This window comes from Pleurodeles waltl, chromosome 5, assembly GCF_031143425.1.
Source record: "Pleurodeles waltl isolate 20211129_DDA chromosome 5, aPleWal1.hap1.20221129, whole genome shotgun sequence".
NCBI lineage: Eukaryota > Metazoa > Chordata > Amphibia > Caudata > Salamandridae > Pleurodeles > Pleurodeles waltl.
The window spans coordinates 5,839,416-5,865,783 of NC_090444.1; the positions used below are offsets into that span (position 1 = coordinate 5,839,416).

The following is a 26,368-nucleotide window of genomic DNA, read 5'->3' on the forward strand; positions in this document are numbered from 1 at the left end:
ATGGGAGAGTGCATGAATGAATGGTTCAATAAGTACAGGGAAGGATAAATGACTGAACGAACAAGATAACTCCACTGTGTGTGCTTCTCACCTGCATTAAGATGAGCCGCATCAATGCGCCTTTCATTTGCTGCTGTTCCTGGTAGATTTGTAATCCCCATCACGCTCTGTTCCCCCATTACTGTCTCATTCAGTTGCCTCCTGATTGCATCGCTTCTGGGTAGGTCTTGGACTAGCACAGACCTCCTGGGCTCCCTTCATTCACAGGAAAGGTCTCGCCATAGACTTGGGCTGCATGGAAGGCTATCTCCCCCCTGTGCTCTCTCCCTGGTCACTTGCCCCTTACTCTCTGGCGTCTCTGTTCTTTGGCTTTAGTTTGAGACCTGGGTCTTATCTCGTCTTGTTGCTCATTGCACTCAGGCTGCCCTTCGGTGACTTACAGTACCTTCGGACTCTGTCTCACCCTTGTTTCTTCCCATGCACCATCTCTTATTTTGGAAGGTTTCTCCATCTCTGACCTCCTGGTGATCTTTATGCTCCCAACCCCCTTAACTTTTACTATTGCTTCTATTTGTCCTACCGAGGATTTCCCTTTGGGATTATTCATCTCACGGGCCAAAGAACTGACTCCTCCATCACCACTGAGGGCCCTCCGGGCCCCTCCTACACCCAACTGGGTCTTCCAGAAGGGCTGACTCCTCCACCACCACTGAGGGCCCTCTGGGCCCCTCCTACACCCAACTTGGTCTTCCAGAAGGACTGACTCCTGTACCACCACTGAGCCCCCTCTGAGCCCCTCCTACACCTGACTGGGTCTTTCAGAAGGACTGACTTCACCACCACCACTGAGGGCCCCCTGGGCCCCTCCTACACCTGACTGGATCTTTCAGAAGAACTAACTCCTCCAATACTACTGAGGGCCCTCTGGTCCCCTCATATCCCTGATTTAATTTGCCAACCTCTGGGTTGGTATTTGGGGTACCATTTTCCTAGGGACTTATAGGTACATTAAATGTGCCAAACAGATATAAGCCAATATCACCATATTTTAGGGAGTGGACAAGCACTTTAAAACTGGTCAGTAGTAGTAAAGTGCACAGAGTCCCGAGGCCAACAAAAGCAAATTCAGTAAAAAGAGATGAGAGAAAGCAAATTATTTGGAGGAAAACAGCCCAAAGGCTGACAAGGCTAATAATATGAAAGTAGAAAATCAACACCTTAAAGAAAACATTGAGGAAACTCACAATCTACACATATGCTCAATTGGAAAACACACTATTGAAACCTCTATTGCTATACTGATGCTCGTTCCTGCCCTTTTTATGGAGCCAAACAGCTGACACAAGCAACTTCCATGCTACATCACCCTCACAATTCTAGGAATCTCTTAAACCAAGAAAAAAGAATGATCCCACACTGATCATTTACAGTCCAGTCTTCCATAGAGCATTAATTGCGTCGTCTTATCTGAACATTTTGAATGAATCATTAGAATTTGGTGTATTGCTGTCAGGTTTTTTTTTTAACTAGAACACACCGTAGCCCATATTACCTATAGGGTGACCTTTCCCTCTTTGCACCTTAAAGCAGGTGTGCCCGGTGCAAACAGAGAAAGTGTTCCAAGTTAGAAGAATGCACCGCCCTCAGGGCAGCTGCAAACTCGTGCTGCCCCTAGGCAAGCACATTCAAAAGAAATATGTAGCAGCTGTTTAAATGCTGCTCTGCATTTCTCTCTGCAGGCAGCAGCCCGCCTGCACTTTTCAGAAGGATTAGACATCCCCTTTCAGGCCTGTTCAGTGGGTAACTGCACCCACATGCAAGGGGATATCAGGAGGGTCCATGGTACTGAAAGTGCGTAACCTTTTTGTGGCGCACTTTTGGTGTGCCTCCAAAAGTCATGCTTGCCTCTGCGCCCACATTGGTAATACTGTGCAGGCGCAGAGGTAAAGACATTCCCTCATTTGCATGGGGCCACACCCCCATGCAAATGAGGCAATGCCCTCTGATGATAGAGCTGGCTCTATATGTGTGCCACTGCTATCTGTATTACAGAAGGGGCCGCACAGGCTTCTGTAATACCAAAGTGCCAAGGGGGCACGCAAAGCGGTCACAAACGCTGTCACTTTGTCTAATATAGCACCAGGACTCCATTAGAGACACCTCTCAGGCCCAGATAACTAAAGTTCAATGTCAAACGTCCCCATCAAAACATCTTTAATATGCCGTTTATGTCCATTACAAGGCGATGATGAGCTACAGATGGGGTTTTGACCAATCACTCGATTTGTCCTGGACCCCCTTAGCAGCTTTGTTTCCAATCACCTTACACTGCACAAGGTGCTCCAGGAATCCGCACTGTCCCTAATCCTTTTTCTTAAAACATAGCTCTGGCCACTGGTGTAACTAATCATATCTGCAAAAAATGGGGTCTCTGGTTGGCCGTCAGTTTGCGCTCTGGCCAAGCAGGGAGCCTCATTCTAGTCAGGGCAATGGAGATAGACACTTAAGATAACCCCTGCTCACCCCCTTGGTAGCTTGGCACAAAAAGTCAGGCTTAGTAAGGCAATGTGTGAAGTATTTTACCAACACACACAGTAATACAGTGAAAACACTACAAAATGAGCACCACACCAGTTTAGAAAAATAGGTCATATTTATCTAAATCAAACAAGACCCAATATACATAAGTCAAGATAAGAATTTTCAAAAGAATGAGTCTTACACCATAGAAAATAATGGAAACGTTGATTTTACACAAAGTACTTGGTTTGCGTTAAAAAAAAACACAAGCAGAAAAGTCAGCAATGCATCGATTCTTTACTCACAAATGAGGCCGTGCGTCATTTCTTCTCCAGTCGGGTCGGCGATGCACAAAAGAGCGGTGTGTCGATTTCCGGACAGGTACCTCGGATCCGCGCAGGATGCGTTGTCTGTTGACGCCCAGCGATGATGCATGAGGAATCCGGTTGCATGGTATGGGAAAACCGCCCTGTGGGTGATTTGCATCATTATCAGCAGCCGCAAGTGGGTGTTGCATCGTTACTCCAGCCACAATGCAGGTGGAGTGTCCTTTTTTGCCGTGAGGCGGGTGAATCACCGTTTCTCAGCCCCGTTGCAGGTGGTGCGTGGAAAGTTTCCCTGCACAGTGTTTTGTGCATGGATTTCAGTCCTTGTTCTCCCAACTTCACCTCTCAAGGCCCCAGGGACTGGATAGGGCACCACTTGGCATGGCAAGAGTCTCAGCAGAGAGTCCAGGGGCTGGCAGAGGAAGCCTTTGATGGCTCTGAGACTTCTAATCAGGAGGCAAGCTCAATCCTTGGAGATTCTTCACAAGCAGGAATAAACCACAAAGTCCAGTCTTTGTCCTCTTTCAGGCAGAAGCAGCAACTGCAGGCCAACCCAGCAAAGCACAGTCACAGGCAAAGGGTCAGTACTCCTCCTCCAGCTCTTCAGCTCTTCTCCTTGGCAGAGGTTCTTCTTGGTTCCAGAAGTGATGTTGAAAAATCTGGAGCTTTGGGTCCACTACTTATACCCCTTTCTGCCTTTGAAGTAGGCAAACTTCAAAGGAAAGTCTCTGTTGTTCACAAGATCCGGCTTTGCCCAGGCCTGGCTCCAGACTCACACCAGGGGGTTGGAGATTGCATTGTGTGAGAGCAGGCACAGCCCCTCCAGGTGTAAATGACCACTCCTCCCTTCACTCTACCCCAGATGGCTCATCAGAACATGCAAGCTACCCCCAGCTCCCTTTGTGTCACTGTCTAGAGGGGATTTACAAACAGCCCAACTGTCCGTCTGACCCAGACAGGGAATACACAAGCAGGCAGAGTAATAGAATGGTTTAAGCAAGAAAATTTTAAAAACAGCTTTACCAAAAGATGTATTTTTGAATTGTGAGTTCAGCGACCCCAAACTCCACATTTCTATCTGCTCTCAAAGGGAAACTGCACTTAAAAGGCCTGGGCAAGGCAGGATCTTGTGAACAACAGAGACTTTGCTTTGAAGTTTGCGTATTTCAAAGGTGGAAAGGAATATACGAAGTGGACCCAAAACCCCAGATTTTCAGATCTGCTTCTGAAACCAAGAGGAACCTCTGCCAAGGAGAAGAGCTGAAGAGCTGAGGAGAAGTGCTGCTCCTGCCTGTGACTCTGCTGTGTTGGGCTATCATGCAGTTGCTGCTTCTGCCGGAGAAAGGGGACAAAGACTGGAATTTGTGGTATATTTCTGCTTCTGAAGAATCTTCAAGGGCTTGGACTGAGCTTGCCTCCTGTTTTGAAGTATCAGGGCCATCACTGACTTCCTCTGCCAGCATCTGGACTCTCTGCTGAGATTCCTGCCCTGCCAAGTGGAGACCTATCCAGTCCCTGGGCCCTTGCAGTGTGAAGCTGGTAGAACAAGGACGGAAATCCACGCACAGGGAGCTGTGCGCATCTGTAAAAATGACGCACCACACGCCTTGTGGCTGACTTCAATGCATCACCTGCATTGCGGCTGGAGAAATGATGCAATACCCACTTGCAGCTGCTGAAAACAACGCAAACCCCACAGAGCACGGTTTTCCATCACAGTGCGACCAGGATGTCTCACGCTTCGTTGCTGGGCATCAAAGTCATCGTGAACTTGTGCGTATCTGAGGTGCCCTGTCTGGAAATCGACGAATTGCTCTCTTGCGGGGAAGAAAAACGACGCAACGCCTTGCCCGACCCGAGAAAAAACACACACTGCCTCACTTACGAGAAAGGAATCGACATATTTCTGACTTTTCCGACACACTCTCGCCTGTGCGACTTTATTTTTGATGCAAACCAGGTACTTTGTGTAAAAACTTTTCCAGTGTTTTCTATGGATTAAGACTCTTTTTACTTTGAAAATTAATATCTTGATTTGTGTATGTTGGATTTTTGTCGTTTTGGTCTTATTTGATTTGGATAAATATTGCCTATTTTTCTAAACTGTTGTGGTGTCCATTTTGTAGTGTTTTCACTGTATTACTCTGTTTGCTGGTAGAAATACTTTACACATTGCCTTTGAGATAAGCCTGAGTGCTTGTGCCAAGCTACCAAGGGGTTGAGCAGGGGTTATCTTAAGTGAATATCTCCATTGCCCTGACTAGAGTGAGGGTCCCTGCTTGGACAGAGTGCAAACTGACTGCCAACCAGAGACCCCATTTCTAACAGGAAGGAAGAGTTGTATAATGGAGAAAGTTGCACCACAATAAAATGTTTCATTAATCTCATTCATCAGTTGATAAATTGTTTGAATACAAAGAAATCTAGAGGGTCCTGCACCTACTGCTGATCTCTTGGCGCAACCTGCAAGTTGGAGTTTTAAATACTGGACCTGTGTATTCAGCCTTCAGGCCTTATGATTTCACAATGGTTATCATTCAGTATAGATGGATAACATCAAAACATACTATTTAGAGAGTTTCGAACTGACGGGCATGTGATTAGTAAGTGACATAAAATTATACACTGATGCTTCCGTGCCCAAGAATGTCTTCTCTGTGGAGGTCTCTCTGCACTTTAGTATGAACTTATAAGTAAACTAAATATGACAATTAGATATATACTAATCAAACCATGTTTACGGGAGTGAGTGCTGATCAGCAGTGGTAAAGTGCACGGAGTCCTAGGGACAACAAATCGGAGGAAACCACAAAAAAGTTAGGGGGAAGACCACACTTAAGGCTGACAGGTCTAACAGATGCCAATTTGTTCAGGTGTAGTATTGATTATTTCCAGGAACTATCGAGTTTTTAGAGAATAGACAGCTACATCATTTATGTATTCAGATGGCTTAAGCCATAAGGCATTAAAATCAACTGACTATAGATAGATTGCAAAAAGCAGTGAGGAAACAGGACAGTCTTCCCTATTTCACCGAGTGAAAATTATTTGGGATCTGGCCCATAGTAACTGTTCATGCTCTGGGAGATGGAAAGAACATCTTTATTTTCTTGAGAAACAAATCTGGCTTGTGACTACTCATAAGTGCCTCCATGATACTCGGTTGAATAGTTTTTCAGCATCAAGCAGAGATATACCAGCGCAATATCCCAAGGTATTGACCACAGCAAGCATGACAATAGCTTTAATAATATGTCCAGTAGTGTACTGGTCATATCTAAAGCCCTGTTACTGCCTAATGACTGCTCTTTTAATTACCCAAGATAATCTATTGGCCAATACTGTAGAATGCGTTTTCGTATGTGCATTAATCAGAAATAAACGTGGCTTTAGACAGGGATGCTTACTCCTGTGCAGGGCTAGGCAGGCTGCTCTCAGATGGGGTTCTTGCAGGCAGTGTGTTTCGCCGTCACACAGGGATGAGCTCCCAGGAAAGGCAGCTAAACTGATCTGTCTCAGAAGGCTTAGGAGGGGACTGAAGGCCACGCAAAAGAAGCGAGGTGGCTTCGAGGCACTAATTAACCAGATGAGGCCTTGGTGTCCAGTGACTGTCCCAGGTACTTGCCTCAGTTCTGCCATATAGCAGGGCGCAGCTGCTGCTTCTGTGCGCTGCACTCACACATTCAATTATTCATATAAAAGAGAAATGCAACTGCAGGGATGTCTCTTGTAGGAGGTTTGGTTGGAAACGAAGCGGAGGAATACAGAACTTGGGTCTCGGGACACTGATAAGAGCAAACACACCTGGAGCAAGCATTAGTAAATGCAAGAAAATAGTGTGACAGCCCATAGAAATGGAGGAAACGTAAGTGGCAAGCACAGTGGCCAATGAAAGCAAGGAAATCAAGGGGGCAGATTGTTAGCCCCTTTTAAGATTCATGTTAAATACAGTTTAAGATAGGTTGCTAGACAATGCACAAACATGTCAGGATAAAAAGGGGCTTTCAAAATATAGATTTTAGTAATACTTGCAATGTGTATACTGCACTTTTTTTAATAACTGTCCTTAAAAAGCACACGCTTCACAGCTCAGCCTGTAACTCCCATGCACTACCTCTCTAAAAGAATAAATCTGAGGCATCAGGAAGTTTACAGTGAATCCATGAATTTAAGCCAATACCTTGGTTTTTAAGCCCCCTTTACATTTGTAGATTAACAAGTTGGGCAAATTCACATCTCTTTCAGGTAGCCAGGCACCCTTGCAAGAAGGCTTGTTTAGCTGTCTGCCCCTCCCTCGGTTTCACAGCACAGGAGACTCCCTGTCTTACACTTGAAATGAACTGTCCCACAACGGTTGCCTTTTCCCAAAAAATAGGGTAACTGTTTTACTCAAGAAAGTATGGGAACATCGTGCCCCTCAGATCCCGCCCAATTCAACCACTGGATGGTTCACACCTTAGAGCACCTTAGCCCTGTGTTGCTTGCGTGGCCTTGCAAATTTTGCTTGAGTTTTCATAAATTCATAAATGCTTCCTATGCTGCATTTGCTAATAAGTCACCAGTGAGATCAAGTTAGGTTTCTGTGTTGTATCCATCAAATCTTTAATCACACAAATTCTTTTACCCTGAGGTTGCGATTTTGTGTTCTAGAGTATTAGGTGTGAGACCATACAAAATACAAACATGTACCATATATTTGCTTGATTATTTACAAATTCCTCCGACCTGCCACTGAATATTTCCAGCGACAGATCCCATGAACAGTAAAGTTAGACACATGACCACGCAACACAGCCCATGTAACAGGATACAATCCTTCCCAAAAGCTCAGCCATAAATGGACTAGTACAAATTTAGTAAGGTACTATAAAGAATTAGATGACCACTCCATACGTATCTTTTGGACAGTAGGAATCCATTTATTTGAAACTTGCAAGCACTTCAGACCCTCAATTCTAAAAGAAATATTGAAGAGAGAACCTGCAACACACTTGGTACACCCCCTTGGAGCTACACATGAGGAGTAGCATTGAATGATGATAGACAGACTGAAGTGAAGTCTCTCATTCGCCCCATATCTCAGACCAGTTCCAAACTGGTGACCTAATGTGAGAAGGTAGCCTCTTTCTAGCCTTGTTACCCCCACTTTTGGCCTGTTTGTGAGTGTATGTCAGGGTGTTTGTCACTGTTTTCACTGTCTCACTGGGATCCTGATAGACAGGCCTCAGTGCTCATAGTGAAAACACTATGTTTTCAGTATGGTTGTTATGTGTCACTGGGATCCTGCTAGTCAGGACCCCAGTGCTCATAGGTTTGTGGCCTATATGTATGTGTCACTGGGACCCTGTCACACAGGGCCCCAGTGCTCATAGGTGTGCATGTATATGTTCCCTGTGTGGTGCCTAACTGTCTCACTGAGGCTCTGCTAACCAGAACCTCAGTGGTTATGCTCTCTCATTACTTTCAAATTGTCACTAACAGGCTAGTGACCAATTTTACCAATTTACATTGGCTTACTGGAACACCCTTATAATTCCCTAGTATATGGTACTGAGGTACCCAGGGTATTGGGGTTCCAGGAGATCCCTATGGGCTGCAGCATTTCTTTTGCCACCCATAGGGAGCTCTGACAATTCTTACACAGGCCTGCCACAGCAGCCTGAGTGAAATAACGTCCACGTTATTTCACAGCCATTTTACACTGCACTTAAGTAACTTATAAGTCACCTATATGTCTAACCTTTACCTGGTAAAGGTTAGGTGCAAAGTTACTTAGTGTGAGGGCACCCTGGCACTAGCCAAGGTGCCCCCACATTGTTCAGAGCCAATTCCCTGAACTTTGTGAGTGCGGGGACACCATTACACGCGTGCACTACATATAGGTCACTACCTATATGTAGCTTCACCATGGTAACTCCGAATATGGCCATGTAACATGTCTATGATCATGGAATTGCCCCCTCTATGCCATCCTGGCATAGTTGGCACAATCCCATGATCCCAGTGGTCTGTAGCACAGACCCTGGTACTGCCAAACTGCCCTTCCTGGGGTTTCACTGCAGCTGCTGCTGCTGCCAACCCCTCAGACAGGCAGCTGCCCTCCTGGGGTCCAGCCAGGCCTGGCCCAGGATGGCAGAACAAAGAACTTCCTCTGAGAGAGGGTGTGACACCCTCTCCCTTTGGAAAATGGTGTGAAGGCAGGGGAGGAGTAGCCTCCCCCAGCCTCTGGAAATGCTTTGTTGGGCACAGATGTGCCCAATTCTGCATAAGCCAGTCTACACCGGTTCAGGGACCCCTTAGCCCCTGCTCTGGCGCGAAACTGGACAAAGGAAAGGGGAGTGACCACTCCCCTGACCTGCACCTCCCCTGGGAGGTGTCCAGAGCTCCTCCAGTGTGCTCCAGACCTCTGCCATCTTGGAAACAGAGGTGCTGCTGGCACACTGGACTGCTCTGAGTGGCCAGTGCCACCAGGTGACGTCAGAGACTCCTTGTGATAGGCTCCTTCAGGTGTTAGTAGCCTTTCCTCTCTCCTAGGTAGCCAAACCCTCTTTTCTGGCTATTTAGGGTCTCTGTCTCTGGGGAAACTTTAGATAACGAATGCATGAGCTCAGCCGAGTTCCTCTGCATCTCCCTCTTCACCTTCTGATAAGGAATCGACCGCTGACCGCGCTGGAAGCCTGCAAACCTGCAACATAGTAGCAAAGACGACTACTGCAACTCTGTAACGCTGATCCTGCCGCCTTCTCGACTGTTTTCCTGCTTGTGCATGCTGTGGGGGTAGTCTGCCTCCTCTCTGCACCAGAAGATCCGAAGAAATCTCCCGTGGGTCGACGGAATCTTCCCCCTGCAACCGCAGGCACCAAAAAGCTGCATCTCCGGTCCCTTGGGTCTCCTCTCAGCACGACGAGCGAGGTCCCTCGAATCCAGCGACACCGTCCAAGTGACCCCCACAGTCCAGTGACTCTTCAGCCCAAGTTTGGTGGAGGTAAGTCCTTGCCTCACCTCGCTGGGCTGCATTGCTGGGAACCGCGACTTTGCAAGCTTCTCCGGCCCCTGTGCACTTCCGGCGGAAATCCTTCGTGCACAGCCAAGCCGGGGTCCACGGCACTCTAACCTGCATTGCACGACTTTCTAAGTTGGTCTCCGGCGACGTGGGACTCCTTTGTGCAACTTCAGCGAGCACCGTTTCACGCATCCTCGTAGTGCCTGTTTCTGGCACTTCTCCGGGTGCTACCTGCTTCAGTGAGGGCTCCTTGTCTTGCTCGACGTCCCCTCTCTCTGCAGGTCCAATTTGCGACCTCCTGGTCCCTCCTGGGCCCCAGCAGCGTCCAAAAACGCCAAACGCACGATTTGCGGGTAGCAAGGCTTGTTGGCGTCCATCCGGCGGGAAAACACTTCTGCACGACTCTCCAAGGCGTGGGGGATCCATCCTCCAAAGGGGAAGTCTCTAGCCCTTGTCGTTCCTGCAGTATTCACAGTTCTTCAGCCTAGTAAGAGCTTCTTTGCACCAACCGCTGGCATTTCTTGGGCATCTGCCCATCTCCGAGCTGCTTGTGACTTTTGGACTTGGTCCCCTTGTTCCACAGGTACCTTCAGACAGGAATCCATCGTTGTTGCATTGCTGATTTGTGTTTTCCTTGCATTCTCCCTCTAACACGACTATTTTGTCCTTAGGGGAACTTTGGTGCACTTTGCACTCACTTTTCAGGGTCTTGGGGAGGGTTATTTTTCTAACTCTCACTATTTTCTAATAGTCCCAGCGACCCTCTACAAGGTCACATAGGTTTGGGGTCCATTCGTGGTTCGCATTCCACTTCTGGAGTATATGGTTTGTGTTGCCCCTATCCCTATGTTTCCCCATTGCATCCTATTGTAACTATACATTGTTTGCACTGTTTTCTAAGACTATACTGCATATTTTTGCTATTGTGTATATATATCTTGTGTATATTTCCTATCCTCTCACTGAGGGTACACTCTAAGATACTTTGGCATATTGTCATAAAAAATAAAGTACCTTTATTTTTAGTATAACTGTGTATTGTGTTTTCTTATGATATTGTGCATATGACACTAAGTGGTACTGTAGTAGCTTCACACGTCTCCTAGTTCAGCCTGAGCTGCTTTGCTAAGCTACCATTATCTATCAGCCTAAGCTGCTAGACACCCTATACACTAATAAGGGATAACTGGGCCTGGTGCAAGGTGCAAGTACCCCTTGGTACTCACTACAAGCCAGTCCAGCCTCCTACATTGGTTGTGCAGTGGTGGGATAAGTGCTTTGAGACTACTTACCACTCTTGTCATTGTACTTTTCATAAGAGAAAAATATACAAAACAAGGTCAGTGTATATACACATAGCCAAAAAGTTTTGCATTTCCTCTTTTCACTCTTTTCTAAGTGCTGAAAAGTACTTCTAAACTTTCAAAAAGTTCTTAAAAGTTTAAAAAGTTTTTTCTGTCTTTCCAAAAAGTTCTGAAAACTTTTTTTCTCTTTGTCTATCACTTTAACTCTCTCTAAAAATGTCTGGCACAGGCCAAAAAGTTGAACTGTCCAAACTTGCATATGATCACCTTAGCTGGAAAGGAGCAAGGAGTCTCTGCATAGAGAGAGGTTTGAGTGTAGGGAAGAATCCTTCTTTAGAACTGTTAATTAATATGCTTAGAGTACAGGATAAGGCCATAAGTGCCCAATCTGTTGAAAAAGTAGCTAATGGTTCTCAATCTGATCCAGGGACTCCCCCAGGAAAAGGTTCAGGAAAGAAACTTCTCAGCCTGCCCATTACTAGACAGTCTAGCATAGTTGGTACAGAGGTTGAATCACATCATACTGATGATGTGCTCTCACATTATACTGGTAGCCAAGCTGTTAGGGTGCCCTCTGTAAGGGACAGGTCTCCTTCTGTTCATTCCCATCATACCTCTGTATCTAGAAATGTCCCTCCCACCCACCCTGATGACAGATTGTTAGAAAGGGAGCTCAATAGATTGAGAGTGGAACAAACCAGACTGAAGCTCAAGAAGCAACAGCTGGATTTGGATAGACAGTCTTTAGAAGTAGAGAGGGAAAGACAGAAGTTGGGTTTAGAAACCCATGGTGGCAGCAGCAGTATTCCCCATAGTCATCCTGCAAAAGAACATGATTCCAGGAATCTGCACAAGATAGTTCCCCCTTATAAGGAGGGGGATGACATTAACAAGTGGTTTGCTGCACTTGAGAGGGCCTGTGTTGTACAGGATGTCCCTCAAAGGCAGTGGGCTGCTATCCTATGGCTATCATTTAGTGGAAAGGGTAGGGATAGACTCCTTACTGTGAAAGAAAGTGATGCCAATAATTTTACAGTTCTTAAGAATGCACTCCTGGATGGTTATGGCTTAACCACTGAACAGTACAGGATAAAGTTCAGAGAGACCAAAAAGGAGTCTTCACAAGACTGGGTTGATTTCATTGACCATTCAGTGAAGGCCTTGGAGGGGTGGTTACATGGCAGTAAAGTTACTGATTATGAAAGCCTGTATAACACAATCCTGAGAGAGCATATACTTAATAATTGTGTGTCTGATTTGTTGCACCAGTACCTGGTAGACTCTGATCTGACCTCTCCCCAAGAATTGGGAAAGAAGGCAGACAAATGGGTCAGAACAAGGGTGAACAGAAAAGTTCATACAGGGGGTGACAAAGATGGCAATAAGAAGAAAGATGGTGAAAAATCTCAAGATAAGCATGGGGATAAGGGTAAAACCAAAGATCCCACTTCAAATCTTAAACACTCTTCAGAGGGTGGGGATAAAACAAATTCTTCCTCTTCTTCCCAACCTGCACACATTAAAAAGCCTTGGTGCTTTGTGTGTAAAAACAGAGGCCATAGGCCAGGGGATAAGTCCTGTCCAGGTAAACCCCCTGAGCCTACCACCACTAATACAGCAAGCTCTAGTGCCCCTAGCAGTAGTGGTACTAGTGGTGGGACTGCTGGCAACAGTCAAGCAAAGGGTGTAGTTGGGTTCACTTATGGGTCCATAGTGGAAACTGATGTAATCAGTCCCAAGACAGTTTCTGTCACACCTAGTGGCATTGGCCTTGCCACACTGGCTGCTTGTCCCCTTACAATGGATAAGTACAGGCAGACAGTTTCAATAAATGGTGTTGAGGCCTTGGCCTACAGGGACACAGTTGCCAGTTTCACTTTGGTGACTGAAAACCTAGTGCCTCCTGAACAACACATCATTGGACAACAGTATAAGATTATTGATGTCCATAACTCCACTAAGTTTCTTCCCTTAGCTATAATTCAGTTTAGTTGGGGTGGAGTTACTGGCCCTAAGCAGGTGGTGGTATCACCTAGCTTACCTGTAGACTGTCTCTTAGGTAATGACCTAGAGGCCTCAGGTTGGGCAGATGTAGAGTTTTATGCCCATGCAGCCATGCTGGGCATCCCTGAGGAATTGTTCCCTCTCATTTCTACTGAAATGAAAAAGCAAAGGAGAGAAGGCCTGAAAACTCAGGATCCCTCTCCATCAACAGGTAAAAAGGGTATCACAGTATCCCCTAACCACCCTACCATTCAGGATACCATTCCGGTGGTGGGAGAAACCTCTCCTGGGGTGGCACCTGTTCCAAGGGAATCATCAGCTGGCAAAGCTGGACTCCCTGAGGTAGAAGTACCTCTCTGTCGGATAACTAACATTGGTGAGAAAAAGAGCACCATTTTAGTTAACATGGAGCATCCCTCCAACCCTCCCAGAGAAACTTTAGTGCAGAAACTCTGCACTGCCTCACAACACTTAGGACAGCATCCCTGCCCTAGTGTGGAGCTGATAGGACAGCATCCCTGCCCTGCTCCAACTCAAGAGAAACAGCATCCCTGTTCTCTCTTCCAGCCAGATGGACAAAGTTTTTGCCCAGCTATGGCTTTTCTGAGACAGCATCCCTGTCTGGCATTTCCATCACTACAAATAGGTTCAGTGGACAATTCCCACTGCTCTAAACTAAAACTTACTGATAGAAACTCTGAAAATACATCTTCACATTATTGCTTAGCTAAAAAACTTCAAACAGGGTGGTTTACATCCCCACAGGGAAGTAACCATATAGTGGATGATAAAGGGAGTAACCAGTCTATTGCAGAGCTACTCTCTACTTATCACCACTTAGACAATAAAGTCTCAACTGGCCAAGGTTAGCCTTATTGTCCTTCGTTTGGGGGGGGGTTGTGTGAGAAGGTAGCCTCTTTCTAGCCTTGTTACCCCCACTTTTGGCCTGTTTGTGAGTGTATGTCAGGGTGTTTGTCACTGTTTTCACTGTCTCACTGGGATCCTGATAGCCAGGCCTCAGTGCTCATAGTGAAAACACTATGTTTTCAGTATGGTTGTTATGTGTCACTGGGATCCTGCTAGTCAGGACCCCAGTGCTCATAGGTTTGTGGCCTATATGTATGTGTCACTGGGACCCTGTCACACAGGGCCCCAGTGCTCATAGGTGTGCATGTATATGTTCCCTGTGTGGTGCCTAACTGTCTCACTGAGGCTCTGCTAACCAGAACCTCAGTGGTTATGCTCTCTCATTACTTTCAAATTGTCACTAACAGGCTAGTGACCAATTTTACCAATTTACATTGGCTTACTGGAACACCCTTATAATTCCCTAGTATATGGTACTGAGGTACCCAGGGTATTGGGGTTCCAGGAGATCCCTATGGGCTGCAGCATTTCTTTTGCCACCCATAGGGAGCTCTGACAATTCTTACACAGGCCTGCCACAGCAGCCTGAGTGAAATAACGTCCACGTTATTTCACAGCCATTTTACACTGCACTTAAGTAACTTATAAGTCACCTATATGTCTAACCTTTACCTGGTAAAGGTTAGGTGCAAAGTTACTTAGTGTGAGGGCACCCTGGCACTAGCCAAGGTGCCCCCACATTGTTCAGAGCCAATTCCCTGAACTTTGTGAGTGCGGGGACACCATTACACGCGTGCACTACATATAGGTCACTACCTATATGTAGCTTCACCATGGTAACTCCGAATATGGCCATGTAACATGTCTATGATCATGGAATTGCCCCCTCTATGCCATCCTGGCATAGTTGGCACAATCCCATGATCCCAGTGGTCTGTAGCACAGACCCTGGTACTGCCAAACTGCCCTTCCTGGGGTTTCACTGCAGCTGCTGCTGCTGCCAACCCCTCAGACAGGCAGCTGCCCTCCTGGGGTCCAGCCAGGCCTGGCCCAGGATGGCAGAACAAAGAACTTCCTCTGAGAGAGGGTGTGACACCCTCTCCCTTTGGAAAATGGTGTGAAGGCAGGGGAGGAGTAGCCTCCCCCAGCCTCTGGAAATGCTTTGTTGGGCACAGATGTGCCCAATTCTGCATAAGCCAGTCTACACCGGTTCAGGGACCCCTTAGCCCCTGCTCTGGCGCGAAACTGGACAAAGGAAAGGGGAGTGACCACTCCCCTGACCTGCACCTCCCCTGGGAGGTGTCCAGAGCTCCTCCAGTGTGCTCCAGACCTCTGCCATCTTGGAAACAGAGGTGCTGCTGGCACACTGGACTGCTCTGAGTGGCCAGTGCCACCAGGTGACGTCAGAGACTCCTTGTGATAGGCTCCTTCAGGTGTTAGTAGCCTTTCCTCTCTCCTAGGTAGCCAAACCCTCTTTTCTGGCTATTTAGGGTCTCTGTCTCTGGGCAAACTTTAGATAACGAATGCATGAGCTCAGCCGAGTTCCTCTGCATCTCCCTCTTCACCTTCTGATAAGGAATCGACCGCTGACCGCGCTGGAAGCCTGCAAACCTGCAACATAGTAGCAAAGACGACTACTGCAACTCTGTAACGCTGATCCTGCCGCCTTCTCGACTGTTTTCCTGCTTGTGCATGCTGTGGGGGTAGTCTGCCTCCTCTCTGCACCAGAAGATCCGAAGAAATCTCCCGTGGGTCGACGGAATCTTCCCCCTGCAACCGCAGGCACCAAAAAGCTGCATCTCCGGTCCCTTGGGTCTCCTCTCAGCACGACGAGCGAGGTCCCTCGAATCCAGCGACACCGTCCAAGTGACCCCCACAGTCCAGTGACTCTTCAGCCCAAGTTTGGTGGAGGTAAGTCCTTGCCTCACCTCGCTGGGCTGCATTGCTGGGAACCGCGACTTTGCAAGCTTCTCCGGCCCCTGTGCACTTCCGGCGGAAATCCTTCGTGCACAGCCAAGCCGGGGTCCACGGCACTCTAACCTGCATTGCACGACTTTCTAAGTTGGTCTCCGGCGACGTGGGACTCCTTTGTGCAACTTCGGCGAGCACCGTTTCACGCATCCTCGTAGTGCCTGTTTCTGGCACTTCTCCGGGTGCTACCTGCTTCAGTGAGGGCTCCTTGTCTTGCTCGACGTCCCCTCTCTCTGCAGGTCCAATTTGCGACCTCCTGGTCCCTCCTGGGCCCCAGCAGCGTCCAAAAACGCCAAACGCACGATTTGCGGGTAGCAAGGCTTGTTGGCGTCCATCCGGCGGGAAAACACTTCTGCACGACTCTCCAAGGCGTGGGGGATCCATCCTCCAAAGGGGAAGTCTCTAGCCCTTGTCGTTCCTGCAGTATTCACAGTTCTTCAGCCTAGTAAGAGCTTCTTTGCACCAACCGCTGGCATTTCTTGGGCATCTGCCCATCTCCGAGCTGCTTGTGACTTTTGGACTTGGTCCCCTTGTTCCACAGGTACCTTCAGACAGGAATCCATCGTTGTTGCATTGCTGATTTGTGTTTTCCTTGCATTCTCCCTCTAACACGACTATTTTGTCCTTAGGGGAACTTTGGTGCACTTTGCACTCACTTTTCAGGGTCTTGGGGAGGGTTATTTTTCTAACTCTCACTATTTTCTAATAGTCCCAGCGACCCTCTACAAGGTCACATAGGTTTGGGGTCCATTCGTGGTTCGCATTCCACTTCTGGAGTATATGGTTTGTGTTGCCCCTATCCCTATGTTTCCCCATTGCATCCTATTGTAACTATACATTGTTTGCACTGTTTTCTAAGACTATACTGCATATTTTTGCTATTGTGTATATATATCTTGTGTATATTTCCTATCCTCTCACTGAGGGTACACTCTAAGATACTTTGGCATATTGTCATAAAAAATAAAGTACCTTTATTTTTAGTATAACTGTGTATTGTGTTTTCTTATGATATTGTGCATATGACACTAAGTGGTACTGTAGTAGCTTCACACGTCTCCTAGTTCAGCCTGAGCTGCTTTGCTAAGCTACCATTATCTATCAGCCTAAGCTGCTAGACACCCTATACACTAATAAGGGATAACTGGGCCTGGTGCAAGGTGCAAGTACCCCTTGGTACTCACTACAAGCCAGTCCAGCCTCCTACACCTAACCACATTTTTTAAACAGTTTTGGGTCAAAAATCTTCACCATCAAATTAGCAAAGCCATGCTGCTGAACCTGTAACAAATGTTATCTGTACACTTTTTAAAAAAGTTTTTTATTTCTCAGAATTTACATCTTCATCAGTCATCGAGGCACTATATTACTTTGCAACAAATATATGTTACATATTCACATTGTGCCCGCTCCCACACTTATGGATATAGAGGGTGGAATTATAAAAGGGTGTAAAAAGAATTTGTGTGAGTAATGAATCACTGATTATAACTGACCTAACCTGATTGTACTGGTAACTTAACAAGAAACACAGCATTTGAGATGTTTTTGTATTTACTCTATTTAAGGGGCCCATCCTCACTTATGTCTTACACAGAACCAGACCCAATACTGAACAGACCTTTCTTGGACTGTGAGCACGTGCGTCCTGTCCAGGCCTCATGCATATGTGACGCCATCTTTAAATCAGGCATCTCAGCACTTCGTTCATCAATCCTCATTCATCAACAGTGGTGGCCTCCTGCTTCTAAGTATTCTATGATAGAAGAGTTTCAAGCTTTTTGCAGACAAAAATGTTGGCGCTGGCTTCCCCTATTTCTTTCAATGATAACACTGCTGTCCGCTCTCCTAACATATGTAGACTTATCTTTTTTTTTAACTCATTACCTTCAGAATTGAGCCAGCGGATGTCTTCCGTGTGAGTATAAATATGTAACATTAAAATAAACTTTACACCTATAATTAACAGTGCTTCTTTAGGGGCGATGAAGGTTTGTAAGTACATGTGTTTAATATGTTCCTAGTGAACTATTTTTTTCTGGCACATAGTGAAATACCTACAAATGCCCTGTAACTTGGTTTCTCATTCCACAATGACATCTAACATCACAGCTCCATGGACCATCCTCAAGGAGCACCAACCTCGAGCTCCCATCCAAGTTCAACTCCAGAGTGTGAAGATGAAGCAGGGGCCTCGACTCTTGAGTGAGTGATTTATTTCTCCCACTTTGCTGGTACGGCCGATGAAGAGCGCTTTTAGCCAATACTGACTGCCTCCCTGAGTCAGACCCTCGCCCTCGGGATACCTGCGCTGGTGAAGCCTTGATCGTCTCGGTGACGCTTAGGAACACCCTCGTGAGCACCACCAAACCGACACCCTCGCCCTCAACAAGCCTCACCCAATGTGAGCTGAGCGGACTGTTGAGAATAAAGTTTAATGCAAGTAAGACTATAAAACAGAAAATAGACAACACCCGTTCCCCGGCCCCACGGCCCTCCAGACACGAAAGAGATCTAACGTGCAACACAAAATATTTTCAATATTTATTTTTCAGGTAAATAAACCTTTACATTTTCCTACACTTTACCACGTGAAGATCCCTGGAAGAGGCCCTCAATGTTGGCCCCTGAGTGACACTGAATAAATGCTCCTTTGTTATTCTGCCACGTGACATACAATGCACCCCGCACACCATCACCATGGAGCATGCAGGCCGCACAATCTTTTATCTCTGCCTTCTTTCTATATCCATTCTCAGTTACATCCTCGTTCAATCACTACCGCTGGTATTGGACTCAATGGGGTGTCCAAAGACGCAGCGCCACTTTACACCAACATCATGGATGAATGTGTGACTTAAAGTCCGGGCTGCCCTCCACTCTTCTCTCACTCTAACCTCGTTCCCCTGTGATATTGTCTCTCCTCTCCTTCCACTTACATATTCCTAAATCCGTCAAACTCTCCCTCCCACTATTCTGATTCTCTTTCAGCTCATATTCACTCACTGACCTTCAACACCTCCCCAGGGCATCCACATGCTCACCACAGTGAACTCCCAACAATTCGGCGCAGCTCTCATTGAGAAGATGGAGAACACACCGGGTTTGCCGTGAAAGCTCCCCTGAGTCCTGCTGGAAGCCAGAAACACATCCAAGCACCTGTGTAGCGCTCAGGAGGCGCCCTGAGGCAAGGACCACGAGGCGCACAAAGATGGGTTATTCTCTGACTTGCTGCTGGAAACTACTGCTCATGTCACAGTCCATCCAGGAGGCAACCAAAGTACAAGAAGCTGAAACGCAGGCCGGGCCCTGTGAATCATGTGCATGCTGGAGGTCTATTCACTCTTCAGACAGAACTGGGTGCTCTCTCATTGGCTGAGATGTCAGCCAGGTTGGCAATTGTGTTGCTGTTGTAGTTTCACTGAATATCTTGATTTTTAATGACAAGTTTATCATTGACATTCCAGAGCAGATGTCTTCAAACTTTTTTGCTGTGAGTCCCCTACCCACACTGTTTTGAAGTCGGGCACCCCTTCAGAACATTATAGAAAGACTTGGGGTGGGGGGGGGGGGGGGGGGGGCGGTGGTGATCAGGGCTAAGCTCCTGGGGCCGGCGTACGTGGTCTTTTCAGGGACATCTTTTGAGCATTTTATACGCCGCGCTAAATGTATGACTTACAAATGAGAAAATACACTAAAACTGAAATAGGCAAAATATAATATACTCTCTTCACCCCACCCCTACCAATCCTGCCATCATTCCTATCCCGAAACAGACTGGCATCTCAGAGGAACACGAGCTCAAACGTGTTGCCGTCTGTTTGCATCAGGGGCTCCTTCATCCCTATATTGTAAAGCACGACAGTCATTATTGTGGTGAAGTGGGTCTCTCACGCTCCTGGGTCCCGGTGCTACTGCACCTGCCTCTCTAATGAGAGCTAATGCCTAGTGAAAGGGGCGGGGGGGCATCTCCTCTGTCCCTTGTTAGCCCCACCCTCCTTTCTGCCATCTCTCAGACCCAAGCTTAGGTGTGTCCTCTGTCCCTTGTTAGCCCCATCCTCCTTTCTGCCATCTCTCTGACATCCAAGCTTAGCTGTCTCCTCTGTCCCTTGTTAGCCCCATCCTCCTTTCTGTCATCTCTCTGACATCCAAGCTTAGAGGTCTCCTCTGTCCCTTGCTAGCCCCATCCTCCTTTCTGCCATCTCTCAGACCCAAGGTTAGGGGTGTCCTCTGTCCCTTGTTAGCCCCATCCTCCTTTCTGCCATCTCTCAGACATCCAAGCTTAGGTGTGTCCTCTGTCCCTTGTTAGCCCCACCCTCCTTTCTGCCATCTCCCAGACCCAAGCTTAGGTGCCTCCTCTGTCCCTTGTTAGCCCCATCCTCCTTTCTGCCATCTCTCAGACCCAAGCTTAGGTGTGTCCTCTGTCCCTTGTTAGCGCCATCCTCCTTTCTGCCATCTCTCAGACATGGAAGCTTAGGTGTGTCCTCTGTTCCTTGTTAGCCCCACTCTCCTTTCTGCCATCTCCCAGACCCAAGCTTAGGTGCCTCCTCTGTCCCTTGTTAGCCCCATCCTCCTTTCTGCCATCTCTCAGACCCAAGCTTAGGTGTGTCCTCTGTCCCTTGTTAGCCCCATCCTCCTTTCTGCCATCTCTCAGACCCAAGCTTAGGTGCCTCCTCTGTCCCTTGTTAGCCCCATCCTCCTTTCTGCCATCTCTCTGACATCCAAGCTTAGCGGTCTCCTCTGTCCCTTGCTAGCCCCATCCTCCTTTCTGCCATCTCTCTGACATCCAAGCTTAGCGGTCTCCTCTGTCCCTTGCTAGCCCCATCCTCCTGGACCTGTTGCACTAATGGCAGTGATGGCCCTTTGAAAACAAATAGCCGCATCTCTCGACGCCTTCTTCAGGGCATCTCTTTCAGGGAGAGGGGAAGCTGTCTCCATCCATGCGTAAACAAATAGAATTAGGCGCACATAGCGCCCCTTCTCTGGGCAACCTCTGTGACACTGGCCACGGATCTCACTCCTGTCCACTCTCTCCTGGGCCACTCCTCTGAAGCTCCAGGGCCCCCATGATCAGGGCTCTGGATCCGGCCGCTTTGGCCTCCTCGCCTCCACCCTCTCGACTCATCCGTGAGGACGGCGGCATGTAAACAGAGGTCGGAGCTGCTCGGTGCGTGGGAACCAAGGGGGTTTTAATTTTACAAAAACAGTTCCCATATTTTCTGCCATCCCTAAATTGTTAATGGGGACCTCGATGTACCTCCCTGTGGGAGGAGGGGTATGAGGTGATTTAATATTTGGAGTCACTTGAAGCATCCTGATGACAAAGATTTATTGTTTTCGGGAGACAATGTGAGGATGCCAAGTTTTGGAAAGTGTTTTCTAATGGACGTATAACAATGCACTGTGTACAGTCTGGTTAGCCATTACTAATATGTATCCTTTGAAAGCACTTGTACCATCATATATACTAAATTATTGTGTAACAGCCTCCCTCAAACTGTTTCACACAATTTTATAATAATGACTTGCATATTCACTGTGCTTTCTCTTACATGCTGGCTGACTTCAAAGCACTATAAATACACGAACCACTATTCCGCACTGCGCCAAGCAGGATTCGATCCCGTGACTCCGGTCTCACAAACACACATCTGCAGTGGTTGTATTGACCAACTGACATTTCATAAAACAAAAAAGTGCATTTTCCAACAATTAGCTTAATTTGTATCAATTAATCATTTAAGGTGTGTGCATTACTTTATATGCAATTGCTATGATGGTGAAAAACGCAACAAATACTTATAGCTTGTGTTATTGTTTTAGCCATGCCTTTGACCCCTAAACCACGGGGCCAGGATCACAGTTGCCCACTCTCTTTATGTACCTACTGGGGTTCCCACCGGGCCGGTTATATTCCAACATGGCAAGTATTTTAATGTCCTGGATGGTACAAAGATTAGAAAAATTTCCTAAAGCTGTAGTTTTTCCTGTCATCAGTCAATGTTAGAAGAAAACACTTTAAATTGTGTCCTGCAGCTGCCTTAATGACCCCTGACTGATAAAGTGAAGAGAGACATGAACTTCTACTTAGGAATCCTGTCTGGGCCTTTGCAGAATGTTAACACATGAACACGTGGTTGGTATGTTTCTCTGGGAAAGGTGGCAACCTTCACTGGAACCATTTCATGCGAATGAAGACGGCCTGAAGATGCAAAAACCATACAGCCATGTTTATAGGACGGCTTCATTTACAGGTCCTCACAGAGGCGTTTGCGCCCTCCTGACAACGCGTCACAGACCCCGGGGGTTGCGCCCCATAGTTTGAAGACCTCTGGTCTGAAGGTGTTCATGACTGATGCTGAAGGCTCCATTGAAGCCCTCAGTGTGGAGTTACTCCATGTTGGTCTTTCCTGTGTGTTTGAGTAGTTTCAGGGTAAGCCAGGTGGCGCGACTGCTTTCAGGTGCAAAACCTAGCAAACCACGTGCGTACTTCACCCTATCTGCCCAAATTATCTGAAATGTCTTCCAAAAGTTGGGAGTATCCAAGTAATGACCACATTATGATAACGTTGACTAAAAACCCAATGAAACCAAATATCCCCATGCCTCTGAGTACACAGTACCCCCAGGTGTCCAAAACAGCTGGACAAATAGAAAAATGCATCAACGTGGAAATCAGAGGAAAATGAGCTCTTGGACACTGCATTTTTACATTGCAGAGAGTTCAGGACCCCCACCTACCCCCCAAGCAGAGACGTTTTAAGCATGGGAAAAATGGGCTCCGACCCCAGGCCCCAGCCTTTCAGGGGCCCCTGATAGAGTCAACTATGTTCTGAACAGATACTTGGCCTGGTCACCTTGAATATTTCTTAAACAGATTGTTTTAAATACCGTTTTCCTTTCATTTATTTTTAATGTGGGTGATTTGTGAGGGTCTATTACAGACATTTTGCATACAAATGTTGTGTTTATGCATCATGCAGCATCCATAAAAAATGTTTCTTTTAGATCAAAACAAGACCTCACATATGAGAAACAGGGGGTGTCACAGAGATTATTTGCAGTAATATTAGTGAGCTGCTGCTGTGTTACAATATTAAAAGCACATGTCACTATCCCTAAAAATTACATGTAAACATATTTAGAATTTGAATTTGTGCACTGTCTGTGACCTGGACAAACATGGCATGAAAGAGCTGAAACTGGATCCTAAATTCAAAGCTATTCCGAAAAGGGCCACCCAAAATATGTTTAGCCCTGGGCCCCCAAAATCCTTAAGATGTCCCTGGCCTGAAACTTTAGCACAGAAATAGAGGGAAGATCCTGGAATTATCGCCCACCTTTGTGTAAGAACAGCATGCACCTGGACCTTCCAGATCGCCTCTGCGGCAAGGAAGCCAACTCTTTCACCAATAAGCAATTGATTAAACACTTAATGGTAACTAGCCAAATTCTAATAGTCTGTGGCTTTCCCTATAGATTGCATAGGTATCCATGCGGTTTGTACTCACGATAGACCTCAGAGCTGAAACCCAAGGGTCCGGGGAGTAAGTCAGGTGTAAAGGCTGCTTAAAGGGCTGAGAGTTTCCTGCTCTTCTGTACTCACACTCCTCCAGGTCTGCGAAGAACTCGGCCTGCACCCTGCAGAAGAAGAGAGGGACCAGGGGAAGTAGGAGGCCGCGTGATGTCTTCATGGTGGTGCCAGCGGTGTGTGGGACACAGTGTTCCCATAATTCAGGTTTATAGGTTGTCACACTTTAAGTAGGGCCAGAGGGGGCGGGGAGAACCAGACCAACTCCTAGGAGTCCAGCCAGGGCCAAGGCCGGCACAGCGTGCTGTGGACAGAACATTTGTTTTCCTTTCTGTAACAAAAGTAACACTTTATGAAAGACCTGACGACCATTAGGAGTTAGTTTCTGGGCCAGCCTGTTGTTCTTGCACAGCACATCCTGAAACTTCGGCTCTTGCCAGCCCCAAGTTCATAAAAAAACACTACATCTGCACAGAGGGATCAAAGCTATTCTTTTGTTGACACCATCTTTGAAAGGCTAGTAAGCAACCAATCACAGAAGAACAGCAGACATCCTCAGCACAGATAAGGGCAGTGATGTGTGGTCTTCCATCATGGCTGCCAGAGAGGGTTATCACTCAGTGCTGGGGGCTGCTACACTAGTGGTCCCCAACCTGAGGGTTATCACTCAGTGCTGGCGGCCTGCTACACCAGTGGTCCCCAACCCCCAACATGAGGGTTATCACTCAGTGCTACACCAGTGGTCCCCAACCTGAGGGTTATCACTCAGTGCTGGTGGGCAACTACACTAGTGGTTCCCAACCTGAGGGTTATCACTCAGTGCTGGTGGGCTACTACACCAGTAGTCCCCAACCCCCAACCTGAGGGTTATCACTCAGTGCTGGTGGGCTACTACACCAGTAGTCCCCAACCCCCAACCTGAGGGTTATCACTCAGTGCTGGCGGCCTGCTACACCAGTGATCCCCAACCTGAGGGTTATCACTCAGTGCTACACTAGTGGTCCCCAACCTGAGGGTTATCACTCAGTGCTACACCAGTGGTCCCCAACCTGAGGGTTATCACTCAGTGCTGGCGGCCTGCTACACCAGTGGTCCCCAACCTGAGGGTTATCACTCAGTGCTGACGGGCTACTACACCAGTGGTCCCCAACCTGAGGGTTATCACTCAGTGCTGGCGGCCTGCTATCAGTGGTCCCCAACCTGAGGGTTATCACTCAGTGCTACACCAGTGGTCCCCAACCTGAGGGTTATCACTCAGTGCTACACCAGTGGTCCCCAACCTGAGGGTTATCACTCAGTGCTGGCGGCCTGCTATCAGTGGTCCCCAACCTGAGGGTTATCACTCAGTGCTGGCGGGCTACTACACCAGGGGTCCCCAACCTGAGGATTATCACTCAGTGCTGCACCAGTGGTCCCCAACCTGAGGGTTATCACTCAGTGCTGGCGGCCTGCTACACCAGTGGTCCCCAACCTGAGGGTTATCACTCAGTGCTGACGGGCTACTACACCAGTGGTCCCCAACCTGAGGGTTATCACTCAGTGCTGGCGGCCTGCTACACCAGTGGTCCCCAACCTGAGGGTTATCACTCAGTGCTGACGGGCTACTACACCAGTGGTCCCCAACCTGAGGGTTATCACTCAGTGCTGGCGGCCTGCTATCAGTGGTCCCCAACCTGAGGGTTATCACTCAGTACTACACCAGTGGTCCCCAACCTGAGGGTTATCACTCAGTGCTGGCGGCCTGCTATCAGTGGTCCCCAACCTGAGGGTTATCACTCAGTGCTGGCGGGCTACTACACCAGGGGTCCCCAACCTGAGGGTTATCACTCAGTGCTACACCAGTGGTCCCCAACCTGAGGGTTATCACTCAGTGCTGGTGGGCTGCTATCAGTGGTCCCCAACCTGTGGTCTGAGACCCCCGGGGGTCCACAAAGCCTCCTCAGAGTGACCACAACAGCTTAGAAAACTAAATAATATTGACAGATTTATGAAGTGTGCATAAATAAAGTGGCAAAATATACAACAGAAAATTTTACAACGTACTGTAAATGTCAAAGAATTTAAAACTGAGGCAAAAAATTAAAGTGGTGCCCGCAGAATGATTTGTGGGAGCAGCGCAGGTGCGTCAAACAGAATATAGTATGGACGATGAGTGGCCTCAGATTGATTAGTGGGAGCAGCGCAAGCGCATCAAACAGAATATAGTATGGACGATGAGTGGCCTCAGATTGATCTGTGGGAGCAGTGCAAGTGCATCACACAGAATATAGTATGGACGATGAGTGGCCTCAGATTGATCTGTGGGAGCAGTGCAAGCGCATCAAACAGAATATAGTATGGACGATGAGTGGCCTCAGATGGATCTGTGGGAGCAGTGCAACCGCATCAAACAGAATATAGTATGGACGATGAGTGGCCTCAGATTGATTCGTGGGAGCAGTGCAGGCGCATCAAACAGAATATAGTACGGACGATGAGTGGCCTCAGATTGATCTGTGGGAGCAGTGCAAGCGCAACAAACAGAATATAGTACGGACGATGAGTGGCCTCAGATTGATCTGTGGGAGCAGTGCAGGTGCATCAAACAGAATATAGTATGGACGATGAGTGGCCTCAGATGGATCTGTGGGAGCAGTGCAAGCGCATCAAACAGAATATAGTATGGACGATGAGTGGCCTCAGATTGATGTGTGGGAGCAGTGCAAGCGCATCAAACAGAATATAGTATGGACGATGAGTGGCCTCAGATTGATCTGTGGGAGCAGTGCAAGCGCATCAAACAGAATATAGTATGGGCGATGAGTGGCCTCAGATTGATGTATGGGAGCAGTGCAAGCGCATC

At 47.5% G+C, this 26,368-nt stretch overlaps 1 protein-coding gene across 2 annotated transcripts in view; it reads right to left on the reverse strand.

Moving 5' to 3' along the window:
• The window catches only part of LOC138295223 (whey acidic protein-like), a 209,010-nt gene extending 185,272 nt beyond the window's left edge, over nucleotides 1-23,738 (reverse strand). Inside the window, exon 1 of one of the 2 annotated variants that reach the window (XM_069233402.1) lies at nucleotides 23,602-23,738. In XM_069233402.1, coding sequence (XP_069089503.1) covers nucleotides 23,602-23,689 — 88 coding nt within the window. In that variant the 5' untranslated portion in view covers nucleotides 23,690-23,738. The remainder of the gene's footprint in view (nucleotides 1-23,601) is intronic. The other variant, XM_069233403.1, reaches the window with a different exon arrangement.
• Between the last annotated feature and the right edge of the window lie 2,630 nt (nucleotides 23,739-26,368).